Source organism: Enhydra lutris, unplaced genomic scaffold (genome assembly GCF_002288905.1).
Source record: "Enhydra lutris kenyoni isolate GAN:26980312 unplaced genomic scaffold, ASM228890v2 scaffoldscaffold130, whole genome shotgun sequence".
Lineage (NCBI taxonomy): Eukaryota > Metazoa > Chordata > Mammalia > Carnivora > Mustelidae > Enhydra > Enhydra lutris.
The window spans coordinates 467,860-483,502 of record NW_019154214.1 but is presented as its reverse complement, the minus strand read 5'-3'; the positions used below and the strand labels follow the sequence as shown (position 1 = coordinate 483,502).

Below are 15,643 nucleotides of genomic sequence, written 5' to 3'. Positions count from 1 at the left end.
ATCTCTGTGCTATGCTCAAAGACACAAGGGAAAAAGACTTGTACGTAGTGCTGATAAGAACACACTGAACTCTGTCTATATATGATAAACTTGATTCCAAATACCATAATGATCCCATGAGCAGGTGAATTGGAATAACCAAGTTATTTAAACAAGCAGGTAGATGATGGGTCTATCTAACAAAGTAAAACTTCACTGACGTAGAGAATGTATCTAAAAAAGAAAGATCAGAGACACCTACCCAGAGAATCCACTAAAAGAATTATCAGGACATCTACTATATAACTAAAACTATGTCTAATTATGTGCTAAATGGTAAGAAGGTAAATACTATCTAGAAAGCCAATATCCTGTAAGAGTATAAAACCAATGATATTAAATCTCTGATCATTCTAGAAGTCCACATAAATTAGTGTTTATGGTTATGTATATGACCACTTTATTTCAAGACACTACAGTAACAAAGTTCCAAAGCCAATTATGAATTTGTTTTAAAAAATATTTTCATTATTTTGCAGGCAAAAGAGGAGTGGTATGGAAGAAAATAAGGACAGAAGTCACTGCACAATAAAAGACAAAAGATTTTTTTCAAGCTGAAATCCTTTCTAGGTTTAGTGGTTATTCTGATAAGGTAACACCTAATCACATCATCACATTATTTCTGATTTCTAATAGTTTATTCTTTCCAGCCTCCCTCATCTCTTTTTTATTTTATTTTTTAAAGTAGGCTCTAGGCTGGGATGGAGCCCAATGCAAGGCCTGATCTCACAACCCTGAGATGAAGACTTGAGCTGAGATCACGAGTCAGATGCTTTACCAACTGAGGCACCCAGGTTGCCCTCATATTAGAAATAACACTTTAGGGGCACCTGGGTGGCTCAGTGGGTTGAGTCTCTACCTTTGGCTCAGGTCATGATCCCAGGGTTCTGGGATGGAGCCTCGCATCGGGCTCTCTGCTCAGCAGGGAGCCTGCTTCCCCCCACTCTCTGCCTGCCTCTCTACCTACCTGTGATCTCTCTCTGTCATACAAATAAATAAAAATCTAAAAAAAAAAAAAGTTACAAAAGGAATGGTGATTAAAAAAAAAAAAAAAGGAAATAACTCTTTACTTTTTACCACTTCAGTTTTCTTAATTACGGCTTACCTTAACAAGATCCAAACTAGGACAATAATGCACATAGGCCTGTGACATTTATCTTAATTTAGTTAAGTTTAAGTAAAGAAAATGTCATCCTGATATATGATAAAAGATAGCCCTCAAAAATACCTTTGACAATCACTAGACCCCAAAGACTTACAGGAAATCATAAGGTAGTCCTCACAGTTGCTTTTGTCATCATCTTGTTGGTCCACAGGGATCCCATTGGCATCTATGACTGCTTCAGAGGCACAATCTGCTACCAATACTTCTTCTGAAACGACGTCTGCTGTCAGAGGGTCAGTAATGATTTCTGCTTCTACTACACTATCATGAACCATGTGTTCAACATGTCCAACATCAGACACATGTAAAGAATCACTTGTTAATACATGTTCTGGCACAGACATTGAGGCTGAAGTAATGTCGGAAGCTAAAACATCATCTGGGACCGTGCAGTGTGCTAAAGAAACTTCTTCAGTTACATCTGAGTCAAGCACTTGCTCAGGAATAATGACATTTTCAGATACATCTGCTTCTTCTAAGATATCTGAGCAGTGAACATCCTCAATCACAACATCCTCTATAACATCTTGGATTACAACTGAATCTGGGTCATCAGGAACAAAGTTATGTACAGTTATATCTGAATCCACAACATCTGAAACAAAAACAGTTTCTTGAACTTCCACAACAATCTGATCACCATCCATGTGCGTAGCATCAGTTCCTTCAAAAAACAAAAAATTAAAATGACAAATTTCAGGTAGGCATGCATGACTGTCTTCAATGATATAAATGATATTTAATTTCCACCAGAAAACAGAATATATCCTGTTTTCTCAAACACTGAAATAGATTAAGGAAATAAAAAGGGAATCTATTTTTGATTCATATAACAGATAAAAATTAACACACGAACTGCTTCTACTCAACCCTCTCAATTAACAGATTAAGAAATACTAGGAAACAGAAAATGTGAGGCAGTTGCAGAAGAAAAGTATTTTTTGGACATCAACATTAAAATCTCCAGGAAAATAAAATCCTACGGGATAATTATAAATGTTAAGGAAGTAAGATAAATTCAGAGAACAAACCATTTTCCTTCATATCTGTTCCATTTTACCTTTTTTCTACATTTCTTATATATGTCAGTTTTTCTTCTTTTCAACACTATTACTTACTTCTTTTCATTCCTTCCATTTCTTTCTTTCCCTCTTTAAAATCAACCCACTCTATGCTGGTGTAATGTTCCAAAAGTATCCACCATATATGACTGGATATTTAGAAATTAAATTGTGAATTTAGGCAATCAAAGAATTGGGGCACAAATGAAAACAGAGCTAGGAAGGCTATAGAGGAGGAACAATAACTGATTAAAGACTTCTGTGGATAGATAAAAGTGAAACTGCTCTGGAGCACTGGAGGTGGAGGTTAGTGGAAGTGGGTCATACCAACTTCATAAGAATACTCAGCCCCCATCTATCCTCCTCCCATCACCCACACTCCAATCCAAGGCAGCTTCACCAATTTTAAGAAATCCTATTTCTAGTCCCCTCCACAACTAAAGAATAAAACTATAGGAGTGAAACAATCGCAGCCCAGTGAGATTAAATGACTTCACCAAGATCACACAATTGTTTGCACAGCACATGGTACTCAGTAAATATCACTCTGAATGAATGAGATGAATGGGAACAGAAACAAGATTATTCTTACAAAAATTGTAACATAAAACAAAACAAATCTGGTATCTTGGCTCCTGGTCCATAAAACTAACAAATATGAAGTCTTATCTTAAAAAAAGCTACTCAATTAAGCTATTGGTCCTGGTTGTGACTTAGAAAAGTTGACCTAAAGCAGGTGCCTAACTCAGTGACTGTGTCTCACTGCCTAGGCCATCAGAGAAACACAGATAATTCAACTAACACAAAGGATCAACAAAAGCCAAAGAATGATAAAAGTTGTAAAGTCCTTAGAGTCAGTTAATGCCCACTTGATTACATATAGAAATAATAATAAGATGTTTTCTTTCATTTCTACAGAATTATTATTAAATGCTTTCAATCATCTGTCTTTATGTTTCATATTTAGTAGTTCACATCAAGCAATACATCACTTTAATCTCCATCTTCAAGACATAAATGTAGAACTATTTAAAGGCAAGAGCACTGCTTAAGAAGTGTAAGACAGAGAGAAGCATTTAGAACTTTTTCATTTTGTGACCTTGGGCAAGTCATTTAACCTCTGAGTTTCAGTTTCCTGTCAGTAAAATGAGGACAGTATTATCTGCCATGCATACCTCACAGGACTGTTGGTGATGATCAAATGGGAATATATGGGAAGTGTTCTGAAAAACTGTAATGAGAGGTTTCATTACTATTAGGACATATGAAAAAGGAGGCCCTAGCAGATTAAGTGATTTGCTCAAAGATGAATGAACACCATTAACTGTCAATAATGAGGGCTAAAATGCAAACAGCTCATGACCCAAGACTGCTGTGGCAAGATTAAGCTAATAAATACCTTGAGTTTTTCTCCAAAGAACTTATAAGTCTCTCTGAAGCACATTTTTATACTTCACTATGTTCAAGTGAAGACAGAATTAACTTTGCATGTACCACCATCAAAATGACACTACCAAATATGAGTCAAAATACCACCCGAAACTGTTTAAGAAACACAAATGCATGCACACACATGGCATTTAGAAAGATACTAAAATCCTCATGTTTCTTGGTAGAATCAGTATCTACTGCTTTAATATATGGCAAATATCACATAAAATTCAGTGAGTAAAATTTTAATTACCAAGGGTAGCTATATAACAGTAAATAATTTTATATTATAAAATCTAGTACAATCCTTTTCAATATTAATCTACTTAGAACCTTGGGTAATCTGGTTGCCCATTTTTTCCATTTTACAACTTCATAAATAAAGTTTTCCTTGTGTAGTTGGGAAAACAAACAACATTCTATGTGGCTGATGCAGAAGGCTCCCTGAGAAGCCTCTTGAGAAACAGGGTTGTGAAAGGAGGAAACTGTCAAAATGCAGAGGAGCTTTACAACTTATCTTCTGGACAATAAAAAAAAAGTGAAATGACATGCTCCAGGTGTTACATTAGGATTAGTATGCTACTGGTGTAGTAGATAAAAGAAGAAAACTGGGAGCCTGGAAAATAGTTCTAGTATTACAGGTTTAGAATGAGGTAACAGTGCTTAGGCCCAAGTGGTAGGAAATGCTACGAGCAGTGGTGATAGGTAGATCTCCTTACCCACCCACTCCACCCTATCCACCCTGCAAGATGTCCACACTTCCATCACTGGAACTATGAATATGTCACATTATGGTTTATGCCAGAAGGTTTTTGCAGATATAATTAAAGTCATAAATCTTATACTGAAAATTTGAGTGAGTCCAATCAGATCACACAAACTCTTAAAGCAACACTTTCCCAGGTGGTATCAGAGTTGAAGCAGAATTTTAAGTTTGAGAGATTTAATTCATTGTTGCTGTAGGAACTACATGGAAAGCATGAGAAGGAACAAATCAGTGGCAAGGAGCCAAGACAGCCCCTCAGCTGACCGCTATCAATGAAATGGGGACTTCAGTCCTACAGTTTAAGGAAGTGAATTCAGCTAATCACCTCAATTATTTTAGAAGCAGAATCATAGCCCAAGTCCCAGAAAGGAACAATACCCTGTTCACATCTTTAATATAGCCATATGAAATCCAAAACAGATAGCCATCATAGACTTTTAACCCAAAGAAACTGTGAGACAATTTTATTGATTTAAAATACTAAACTTGTTGAACTTTCAGTGTTGTAACAGAAATAAATCAGGTTTTGGTACCAGAGAATGGACAGCTCCTATACAAATGCCAAAAAATCCAAAGTGACTTTAGAATGGAATACTCCCTTGAATAGACCCCTAGTAGAAATATGGATGTTAACAACTCAAGCTAGTAAGAACTCAGAAGAAATGACCAAAATAGAGAAATCCTACACAAACTCAAAGAACATCAAAGTCACCATGCACAGACTGTTAATAGAAATCCAGACTAAAAACTCTGCTATTAAGGGCTCAAAAAGAAGAAACATGTTAATGGAAGAAACGAGTATCTTAGTTACAGGTTTTGACAGATATACTACCTATATACTATAGGTTTTGACTGTATACTACAGTTATGTGAAAAGTCTAACTTAATGATGAACTCAGTCAAGGAGATTTCAGCAGTGTTGAAGTTGTGGCCTTGTTTCTTCTTGATGCTTATAATAAAAATCAAGAAAAATAAAGTTAAATTGAAACAAAAAAGTAGCAGGACTTGAAACCTGTACAAATTTTTAGCCTGTACAAATGGCAAAAGGGAAAAAAAATTAAAATTTCAGGCAAGAAAATTCTAGAACAAAAGCATGCTATGTATGGCTCTATGACTCTTCCCTGAAGATCAGTAGGTCTGAAAATGCACTCATTTAATGTCTCTTTTAAGTCATTCAAAGTGTGCCTCACAGATACCTTCAATCAAACTACAGTACTTAGCCTAAGGGGCTTAAGAGCACCATGCCTCACCCATCTCCAAGAAGAAATGCTTTATCTCTAAAAGATATATAGATGAGAGTCTTGTCTAATGAAGTAAATTCTCACGACCCAGGAGATACACAAAATTCTTTAAAAAATTTTTACCATCAGAAACAATGCTATCCTGATTTGAGAGTATTGACTGAAAGGGATAGAGAAAGTATCTCATTAGAAACAGCTGGACTTCCAAATTCTAGGCGCAGAGCAAGTTAATAAAACTACAGACCCATTTATCTTCCGTTTCAACCTGTTGTAACCAGAATATTCAAAACTGCACTACCACTCGCAATGGGAAGAGATCCCTTCTCTGGCTTTGTAAATCTACGAGGAAGAAGAATTATGCTCCAGAACTTGTACTTAATGGACTACACCCAGAATGTTATGGGTCCCTAATTTAGATGCTATGAGACTTCTAAGTTGCTTCATTTCTCTTCTTTTTGGCAAATATTAAATATTTAGTATGTGAATGTTAAAAACATACTACTATACAAGCAATGGGCCAAATAAGTAGCAAATCAAAATATGTCTTAAAACAAAAGGAAAAGAGGAGCGCTTGGGTGGCTCAGTCATTAAGCATGTGCCTTCAGCTCAGGTCATGATCCCAGGGTCCTGGGATCGTGTCCCACATTGGACTCTCTACTCCATAAGAAGCCTGCTTCTCCCTCTCCCATTCCCCTGCCTGTGTTCCCTCTCTCACTGCCAATAAATAAACAAAAACAAAAACAAAAAACAAAAAACAAAAAAAAAAAAGGAAAAGAAAACACAATATTCTATAACCTATGGGATGCAGCTGGGCTGCTTAATTTTAGATGAGAATTTTGGATATTAAGTGAAAACCTCAAAAGAGTGAGTTTTACCATGGGAGGAACATAAATGTTTGGGGGCAGAATGTAGACAGTGGTAGGCAGAATGGTCTCCCAAAGATGTCCAAACCCTAATCTCTGGATTTTTTCTTAAAAGACATTATTTATTTATTTGACAGAGAGAGAGATCACAAGTAGGCAGAGAGGCGGGGGGGGGGGGGGGTAGCAGGCTCCCTGCTGAGTGAGAGCCCGATACGGGGCTCGATCCCAGGACCCTGAGATCATGACCTGAGCCAAAGACAGAGGCTTAACCCACTGAGCCACCAAAGCACCCCCTAATTTCTGGACCTTGAAATATATTATCTGACATAGTTAAAAAGTCTTGGACATCTAATTAAAGTTATGGATATAAGAGCAGATAAAATGTAGATTACTCTGGATAAGCTTCTGGCTAGAGTCAGATGTGTTGTGAATGGGAATGTCGGAAAGATTTAAACATGACAGAGACTCAACTCTCCGTTGCTAGAGGAAATGACACGTAAAACAAGAAAGGGAATGTGGGCAGCCTCAAGAAACAAAAAGTGGTCCTGGCTAACAGTCCATAAGAAGAAAAACACAGGGAACTAAGTCTGGCCAAAGTTTGAATGTTTACGAAAGAACTAAGAGGATTTAGTAGTATAACTGGGGAAAATGAGAACAACAAGACAACAGTAATTTTTTTGATACTGATGCAGTTACTGACAAGATTATGAGCTGCCTATGGGATTTTGAAAGGATAACAAGATACCTAAGTATGAATCAGTGTAAGATCTAGCAATTCATCCTCTTGATAACCAAACTCCAAATCTGGCAGATGGGAAGTGGAATAACCCAATAATTATCTATAGATATACCTATTCCATCAAAAAAGGAGTTTGGTTCTTGTGGTTGCAATTCAAGTTCATCTTCATCCATGGCCTTTGATTCTCATTAGTCACAGCTCCTAAGCCAGGAAATATAAAGTATACCAAATATTAATTATATTAGGTCACATACTTAAAATGTCATCATGATCTTTACATTTCTGAAATGCTCGAATTTCTTAATTTACCAAAAACTTATCAATGTAAAATAAAGGGGAACATACTGATTTCCAGTGATGTATGTGCAGTTCTATCATTTAATGTATGAAAGTGCACTTAAACAGGTTGACAGTGTTTGGGGATTTTTGTTTGTTTAATTACAGTATAAGTTATATAAAGTGAACAAATCTTAATTGTTCTGCTTAATAATTTACATATATAAATATGTATACAAATAAATGTCTATTTAAAATTATATTAGCATTTTTCAGACTGAGATACAGAACACTGCTCATACCCCAGATGACTCCCTCTTACCTCCTCTCTACCAGCAATCCAACGACTCTTTGAGGTTCACCTTAACATATATTGTTTAGGGGGAATTTCAGCAAGATTTTATTGTACTTTTAAATTTAATGTAGTCTGTAATCTTTCTACCAGTAAATTACAAAATGGTAAAAATGCAAAATCTGTAACAATTCTTGATACTCTTTGGAGATTTCTGTGTAGCTTACAATGACCTATCTTAACTGACCTTCTGACTGCAGAAATAACTCTCACAGTATATTTAGATTCTCCAGGCCACAGGTGAATTGGTACCAGCTACAAAAGGTAAAAAATAAATTTATCTTTGAACAAAGTAAAATGAAAGTACCATCTATATGATACCTAAAACTATAAGCAGGACTTGTGTGCACATGCTGTTTCCCTCTTACTCCTTTTCTCTCTTTCCCTCCTCCCTGTTCTCCCTTTTTCTTTCCCTCTCTGTTTCAAACTACAGTAAATAAAGAAGAGTTGAGCATCATATACCGAATTTGCCTTAGGGCAGGCAGGAGAAACAACCAGTTTACAAAAAAAAAAAAAAAAAGTTAAAATACAACAAATAAATACAGGGGTGCCTGGATGGCACAGTGGGTTAAGCATCTGCCTTTGGCTCAGGTCATGAGCTTCCCATCAGGGCTCCCTCCTCAGTGGGAAACCTGCTTCTCCCTCTCTCACTCCCCCCTGCTTGGGTTCCCTCTCTTGCTGTGTCTCTGTCAAATAAATAAATAAAATCTTAAAAAAAAAAAAAAAAACCCACAAAAAAACAAAAAAACAAATATATGCCAAATCAAGTGAGCAAGTAAGTACATAGAAGGAACAAAAAGGAAGACATCAGGGACCATGATTTACTTATGTTAGGAGTATTAGCTAAGCTTCCTAATAGGTTTTCTTTTTTTTTTTTAAGATTTTATTTATTTATTCGACAGAGAGAGAGATCACAAGTAGGGAGAGAGGCAGGCAGAGAGAGAGAGAGAGAAGAGGGGAAGCAGGCTTCCTGCTGAGCAGAGAGCCCGAAGTGGGGCTGGATCCCAGGACTCTGGGATCATGACCTGAGCCGAAGGCAGAGGCTTAACCCACTGAGCCACCCAGGCGCCCCCATAATAGGTTTTCTTAACTCCACTTTCTCACTTTATAACTCACCTTCAAAAGGGCTATTAGTTTATAATCTTTGTAACTTTTTTTTTTTTTAGATTTTATTTATTTATTTGATAGAGAGAGATTACAAGCAGGCAGAGAGAGAGGAGGAAGCAGGCTCGCCGCTGAGCAGAGAGCCCGATGCGGGGCTCGATCCCAGGACCCTGAGATCATGACCCGAGCCGAAGGCAGCGGCCCAACCCACTGAGCCACCCAGGCGCCCCAATCTTTATAACTTTTGCTAATGACACACAAAATGTACATCTGTTAAAATTTCAAGTAATGCAGTGTACTGACAGTGACTTTTTATTTTCTGTATTCTTGCTTTGTCATTTGAGGCTTTGATCTGGAAGAGACACAGCTATTTCTAGGGCTTGTTAAATCCTAGAGACAGCAAATGTTTCCCCATAAGTGCACCATCACAATACTAATCAACCAATCAGAGCCACATGCTCAAACACCAACTTTACATACCAAGTCAATATTCCTCCTACCATAAAATAATATTGGAAATTATTTAAACTATCCAATCTTAAATTTAGCATATCTACCATACCTTGCCTTATTCCTTCCTAATAAAGGTCCCTGGGCCATGCTTCTCCCCTCTCCTCCTGCCTAATGATAGTCCTTCCCTTTTGCTCCTTCACCGTGTGACATTCCTCACTCTTTCTCTTCTCATGGTTGTGAGTATAAGCCTTTTAAAAAAAAAAAATTTTTTTTATTTATTTATTAGAGAAAGAGAGCACACACAAAAGTGGGGTAATAGGCAGAGGGAGAAGTAGGCTCCCCACTGAGCAGGGAGACCAATGTGGGGTTCGAGACACTGCTTTTACCAACTCAGCCACGCAGATGCCCCATAAACCTCTTTCTTCAAGACAATCACTTTCATATCTGATACTCTACTGTATCTAATTAAAACAAAATGGGTACGTTTTAACACATGTAAAAATGAATTTTCTATAAGTCAATCAGAAAGACAGTTATCATATGATATCTCTGATATGAGAAATTTGAGAGGCAGGGGAAGGGGTTGGGGGAGTAGTGAGGGAAAAAATGAAACAAGATGAGATAGGCAGGGAGACAAACCGCAAGATACTCTTTATCTCAGGCAACAAACTGAGGGCTGCTGAGGGAGTAGGGGCGAGGGAAAGGGTGGCTGGGTTATGGACATTGGGAGGGTTTGTACGATGGTGAGTGCTCTGATTGGTGTAAGACTAATGATTGACAGACCTGAACCCCTGAAGCAAACAATACATTATTTGTTAATTTTTCAAAAAGCCTTTAAAAAAAAAAGTGATTTCATTTTGGCTCATACCAAAAAAAAAAAAAAAAAAAAGAAGAAGAAGAAGAAGAATTTTCTAAAGCATAATTTAAATGTTGTCAGGCCTATATTGATAAATGTTTTAACAGCTTCCTATTCATTCCAAATAAAATTCAAGCTCCTTAGTTGACAGTTCTCTAAAATCTGGTCCTAACTACTCTTGGCATTATCCTCATATTTTCCCTTTAGTCATCTTCACCTCCTCTCCACCACCACCCCAAATCTATTTCTGTCTCTTTCTTCATTCACCCAAACATATACCTAACATAGATTTGGGTCTCCATAAGACCTAAACTCTTTACTTGGTTTTGGTTTTCTTCTACCTGATTTAAGTTTATAATTTCCAAATATGTCATCTCTCAGACCTACCCAATTCATTTCAAGAAATACTACTGTTTGCGGTGCCTGGGTGGTTCAGTGGGTTAAGCCTCTGCCTTTGACTCAGGTCATGATCTCTGGGTCCTAGAATCGAGCCCCTTATCAGGCTCTCTGCTCAACAGGGAGCCTGCTTCTCCCTCTCCCTCTGCCTGCCTCTCTGCCTACTTGTGATCTCTCTCTCTGTCAAATAAATAATCTTAAAAAAAAAAAAAAAGAAATAGTATGTTTTATGGTATTTATTCAAAATACCTCAAATAAGAAGGCCATTAAGATTACATTAGTAAATATTTTTAACCACAAAAAAATGGAAAATATTATTGGTCTAAATAAGTTGTCACTTTTCTCTCCCCAAACTCTCTGGCTTTTTACTTCTTTTCCCATATTCAAAAAATACCATTATGAAAGGACAAACTTTAATAATTCTATAAACAAAATTAAGTAAAATGACATGAAATTATACCAGTTAAGGATGGAATAAAAATGATTTAGTACTTTAAGTATCTTCAAGTTTCCCTAGAATCAACCTCATTAGCTCAGTAAAATTCAAACTGGATTGTCATGCTGTAATAAGATTTTTCTACTGTCCTTGCCCTCAAAAACACCAAGAGATGAGAGTAGAGTCTAAGAGTCCAGTGGAAAAGTTAGAGCAATCCCGTAGGGGAAAAAAAAGAAAATGGAGACTGAATGAAATGGGACGAGTAAGAGGAATAGTTTCACTTCACTCAAATCACCCCTCCTCTAAGGCAGCACAACTCAGCAAGAAGAAAGCCCTGCCAGGCCTGTGTCTCCTCCTTCGGGAGAAAATAAAAGCCTGTGAGTGCCTGGATTCCCTAGCTGTGCTGGACACCACCAGAGGCCCATTTCTCTTATCCTATCCAGACTACTGAGCTGTGCTTCATGACTGGGAGCAAAAAGCATGTTACTAAGAACAGGCGGGCTCTTGGAAGGAGGGTACAAATGGGATGCAATCTGCTAACTGCTCCACAATTCCATCAGGGAACTTACCCACAAAATGCTGGAGACACCTTGCCTGTGGATTCTACCAACTAGCCCAAGGACACCCCCAAGTCTATGTGGCTTACCTGCATACGCCCCCATCCCATGGCTACCTGTGTGTGTACTGCTCTAAGAGCAGGCTTGACTAGTAACACTGGGAGAAACCAAACAAACTTGAGGATTCAGCACCTCCTTTCCTAGGAAAAGCAAACCTGAGACCATCAGTACCCAGCCTCACTTTGCAGGACTGAGAGAAGCACAAAATTAAGATTTCTGTGGGGGGGGGGGGAAGGCAGTAATAATTATGGAGCAGGCATATCCACTGAAAAGAAATGAAAACAGCGGGAATTCCTAACAGGGCTAAAGAAGGTACTTCTCTACCAAGGCCACCAAGAAGTAAAGACTAGAGATGACATTCTTCAAATGTGAAGACAACAATACAAGACTTCAAGGAATATGAAAAATCAAGGATACAGAACCCCATCAAGGGAACACAATAATTTTCTATCAACTCCAAAGTCATAAAGATCTGCAATTTATCATAAAGTAATTAAAACAGTTATTTTAAGAAAATTCAGTAAGCTACAAGAAAACACGAAGTTGGGGTGTCTGGGTGGCTCAGTGGGTTAAAGCCTCTGCCTTCGGCTCTTGTCACGATCTCAGGGTCCTGGGACCCGCCTGCATAGGGCTCTCTGCTCAGCCAGGAACCTGCTTCTCCCTACCCCCACTCCCTGCCTGCCTCTCTGCCTATTTGTGATCTGTCAAATAAATAAATAAAATCTTAAAAAAAAAAAAAAGAATGAAAGAAAGAAAGAAAACACAAAGTCAACAAAATCAGAAAAATAATACATGCGAGTGCCTGAGTGGCTCAGTTGGTTGAGCGACTGCCTTTAGTTCAGGTCATGATCCTGTAGTCCTGGGAATGAATCCCCCAGAAGGCTCCCTGCTCAGCAGGGGGTCTGCTTCTTCTCTGACCTCCCCCTCTCATTCTCACTCGCTCTCAAATAAATAAATAAAATATTAAAAAGAAAAATAATACATGAACAAAATGAGAAGTTTAAAAGAAAGGAATCATAAAAAAGAACTATATATACTGGAGCTGAAGAATACAGCTGACCCTTGAATAATAGGGTTTAAACTATACAGGTCCACTAATATGCAAATTTTTTTACAGTACTGTATTTTCTCTTATGAATTTCTTAACAACATCTTTCTTCTGTAGTTTACTATAAGAATCCAGTATGTAACACATATAACCTACAAAATATGTTAACTGACTCTATTATTGGTAAGGTTTCTGGTCAATAGTAGGCTATCAGCAGCTGACTTTTTTGAGGAGACAGAAGTTATACACAGATTCTGACAGTACCCACAACCTCCCAGTTGTTCCAGGGTCAACTGTACAATGAATGAAATGAAAAATAACATAGGAAGCATTAAGAACAAACTGGATCAAAGGGCGCCTGGATGGCTCAGTCAGTTAAGTTCCTGACTCGATCTCAGCTCAGGTCTTGATTACAGGGTCCTGTTCAAGCCCTGCATTGGGCCCCACACTGGATGTGGAGCCTATATAAAAACAAAAACAAACGAGATTAAGTATAAGAAGTATATGGAACAGGGGCACCTGGGTGGCTCAGTGGGTTAAGGCCTCTGCCTTCAGCTCGGGTCATGATCCCGGAGTCCTGGGATCGAGCCCCGTGTCGGGCTCTCTGCTCAGGAGGGAGCCTGCTTCCTCCTCCCTCTCTATCTCTCTGTCTGCCTGCCTCTCTGCCTAATTGTGATCTCTGTCAAATAAATAAATAAAATCTTAAAAAAAAAAAAAAAGAAGTATATGGAACAGAAGACCACTCTTTGATATTATCTACTCAGAAAAAAACAAAACAAAAAAAAGGGCGAAGATAGCCTACATATTTGAGGGAAATAACCTATACATTACTGGAGCTCTGGAAAAGACAGAGAAAAGAAAAGGGAGGGAGAAGCTGATTTAAGCTGGTTTAGTATCTTAAACTGTGGAGCTACAGATACCCAAGTTTAAGAAGGTCATAAAAACCCACATTAGGGCACCTGGGTGGCTCAGTGGGTTAAAGCCTCTGCCTTCAGCTCAGGTCATGAACCCAGGGTCCCGGGATCGAGACCTGCGTCGGGCTCTCCACTCAGCCAGCAACCTGCTTCCTCCTCTCTCTCTGCCTGCCTCTCTGTCTACTTGTGATCTCTGTCTGTCAAATAAATAAATAAATAAAATGTTAAAAAAAAAACCACATTAATTTCAACCCCCATCTTCTCCAAGACATAATACAATTGTCTAAAATTAAAGAGAAAGGATTGTAAAAGCAGCAACAGAAAAAAAAATTCACTTACACAATAGAACCTCAAATAGGCCTTTAGTGGACTTTTTTTTTTTTAATCAACAGAAATACTGCAAGTTAGAGAGGTCACAATACTACATTCATAGTGCTAAAAAAAAATTACCAACCAAGAATACATAACTAGCCAAACTGTCCTTTAGAAATGAAAGAAAGATAAAGGCTTGCCCTAATAAATAAAAACTTAGGGAGTTCAATGCCCTCCAGATCTGTCTCACAAGAAATGCTAAAAGGAATTCTTTTTTTTTTTTTTTTTTTTTAAAGATTTTATTTATTTATTTGTCAGAGAGAGAGAGAGAGGGAGAGAGAGCAAGCACAGGCAGACAGAGCAAGAATGGCAGGCAGAGGCAGAGGGAGAAGCAGGCTCCCTGCTGAGCAAGGAGCCCGATGTGGGACTCGATCCCAGGACACTGGGATCATGACCTGAGCCGAAGGCAGCTGCTTAACCAACTGAGCCACCCAGGCGTCCCTAAAAGGAATTCTTTAGGCCAAAATGAAAGTAATCAATAGATCATTAGCAATAGGCAATTAATAGTACAAAAGCATTAATATACAATGTAGTTCGGTAAAATAATCAAAATCTGAAAAATCAAATGTAAAAATATTAACTCTAAGAGAAGTTAAAGGACAGAGTATTAAAAATAACTACAGCTACAATCTGTTACTCAATACACAATATGAAAAAGGTAAAAGTGACAACAAAAACATAAAATTTGAGAAGGGGGTAAAAGGATAGTTTCCATAAGCCATTAGTGTAAGTTTTTATCAGTTTATTGACATTATACCAACTGAGCTTTGAGGTGCCCCTTTAGCAGTTTAAAACAGACTATCAGATCTTAAAAATGATGTCAAGTCTCAGGGTAACACAAAGCAAAAACCTACAATAGATACAAAAGATTAACAGAATGAAAGCTTACCAATATTGAAAAGAATCAGCTGCCAGAGGAAAGCCACAAGACAGGAAAAAAGTAACAAGGAACTACAAAATATCCAGAAAACAAAACCTACAAGAAAGGTATACAGTCCTAGACACACACACATATATATACACTTTCCTAAGACTAAAGCCTGAAGTCTAATAGGACCAAGTACGACTAAGGAGACTGATCCAGTAAAACATGGACCAATAATGAGTAAGGAAACAGATCCAGTAAATAAAGCCTCCTAACACAGAGAAGTCCAAGACCAGATGGTTTGGGTAGACAAATTCTACTGAGCATTTAAAGAAAAATTAACATCAGTCCTCAAACTCTTCCAAAAAGCTTAAGAGAACATTCCCAAACTCATTTTGCAAGGCCACTGTCACCCTCATGTTAAGCTAAATAAGGACAAAACAAGAAAGGGAAAACTATAGACCTTTCTTTATCTCTGATGTATATTCAAATGAGAAATTTCTCAATAAAATTCTAGCAAACTGAATTCAACAGCACATTAAAAGGATTATAAACCATAAAAGTGTTATCTAATCCTTGGGATCCAAGGATGGCTCAACATAAAAAAGTCAATAAATATGATATACCACACCACATTAAAAATTGGAGG

At 37.7% G+C, this 15,643-nt stretch overlaps 1 protein-coding gene across 1 annotated transcript in view; it reads right to left on the bottom strand.

Moving 5' to 3' along the window:
- The window catches only part of LOC111139959 (zinc finger X-chromosomal protein-like), a 60,644-nt gene that overhangs the window by 14,848 nt on the left and 30,153 nt on the right, over positions 1 to 15,643 (bottom strand). The window contains exons 2-4 of the mRNA XM_022492352.1: positions 8,121 to 8,188; positions 7,418 to 7,506; positions 1,299 to 1,868 (exon numbers count right to left, since the gene is read on the bottom strand). Of these exons, the coding sequence (XP_022348060.1) occupies positions 1,299 to 1,868; positions 7,418 to 7,478 (631 nt within the window). The 5' untranslated portion in view covers positions 7,479 to 7,506; positions 8,121 to 8,188. The remainder of the gene's footprint in view (positions 1 to 1,298; positions 1,869 to 7,417; positions 7,507 to 8,120; positions 8,189 to 15,643) is intronic.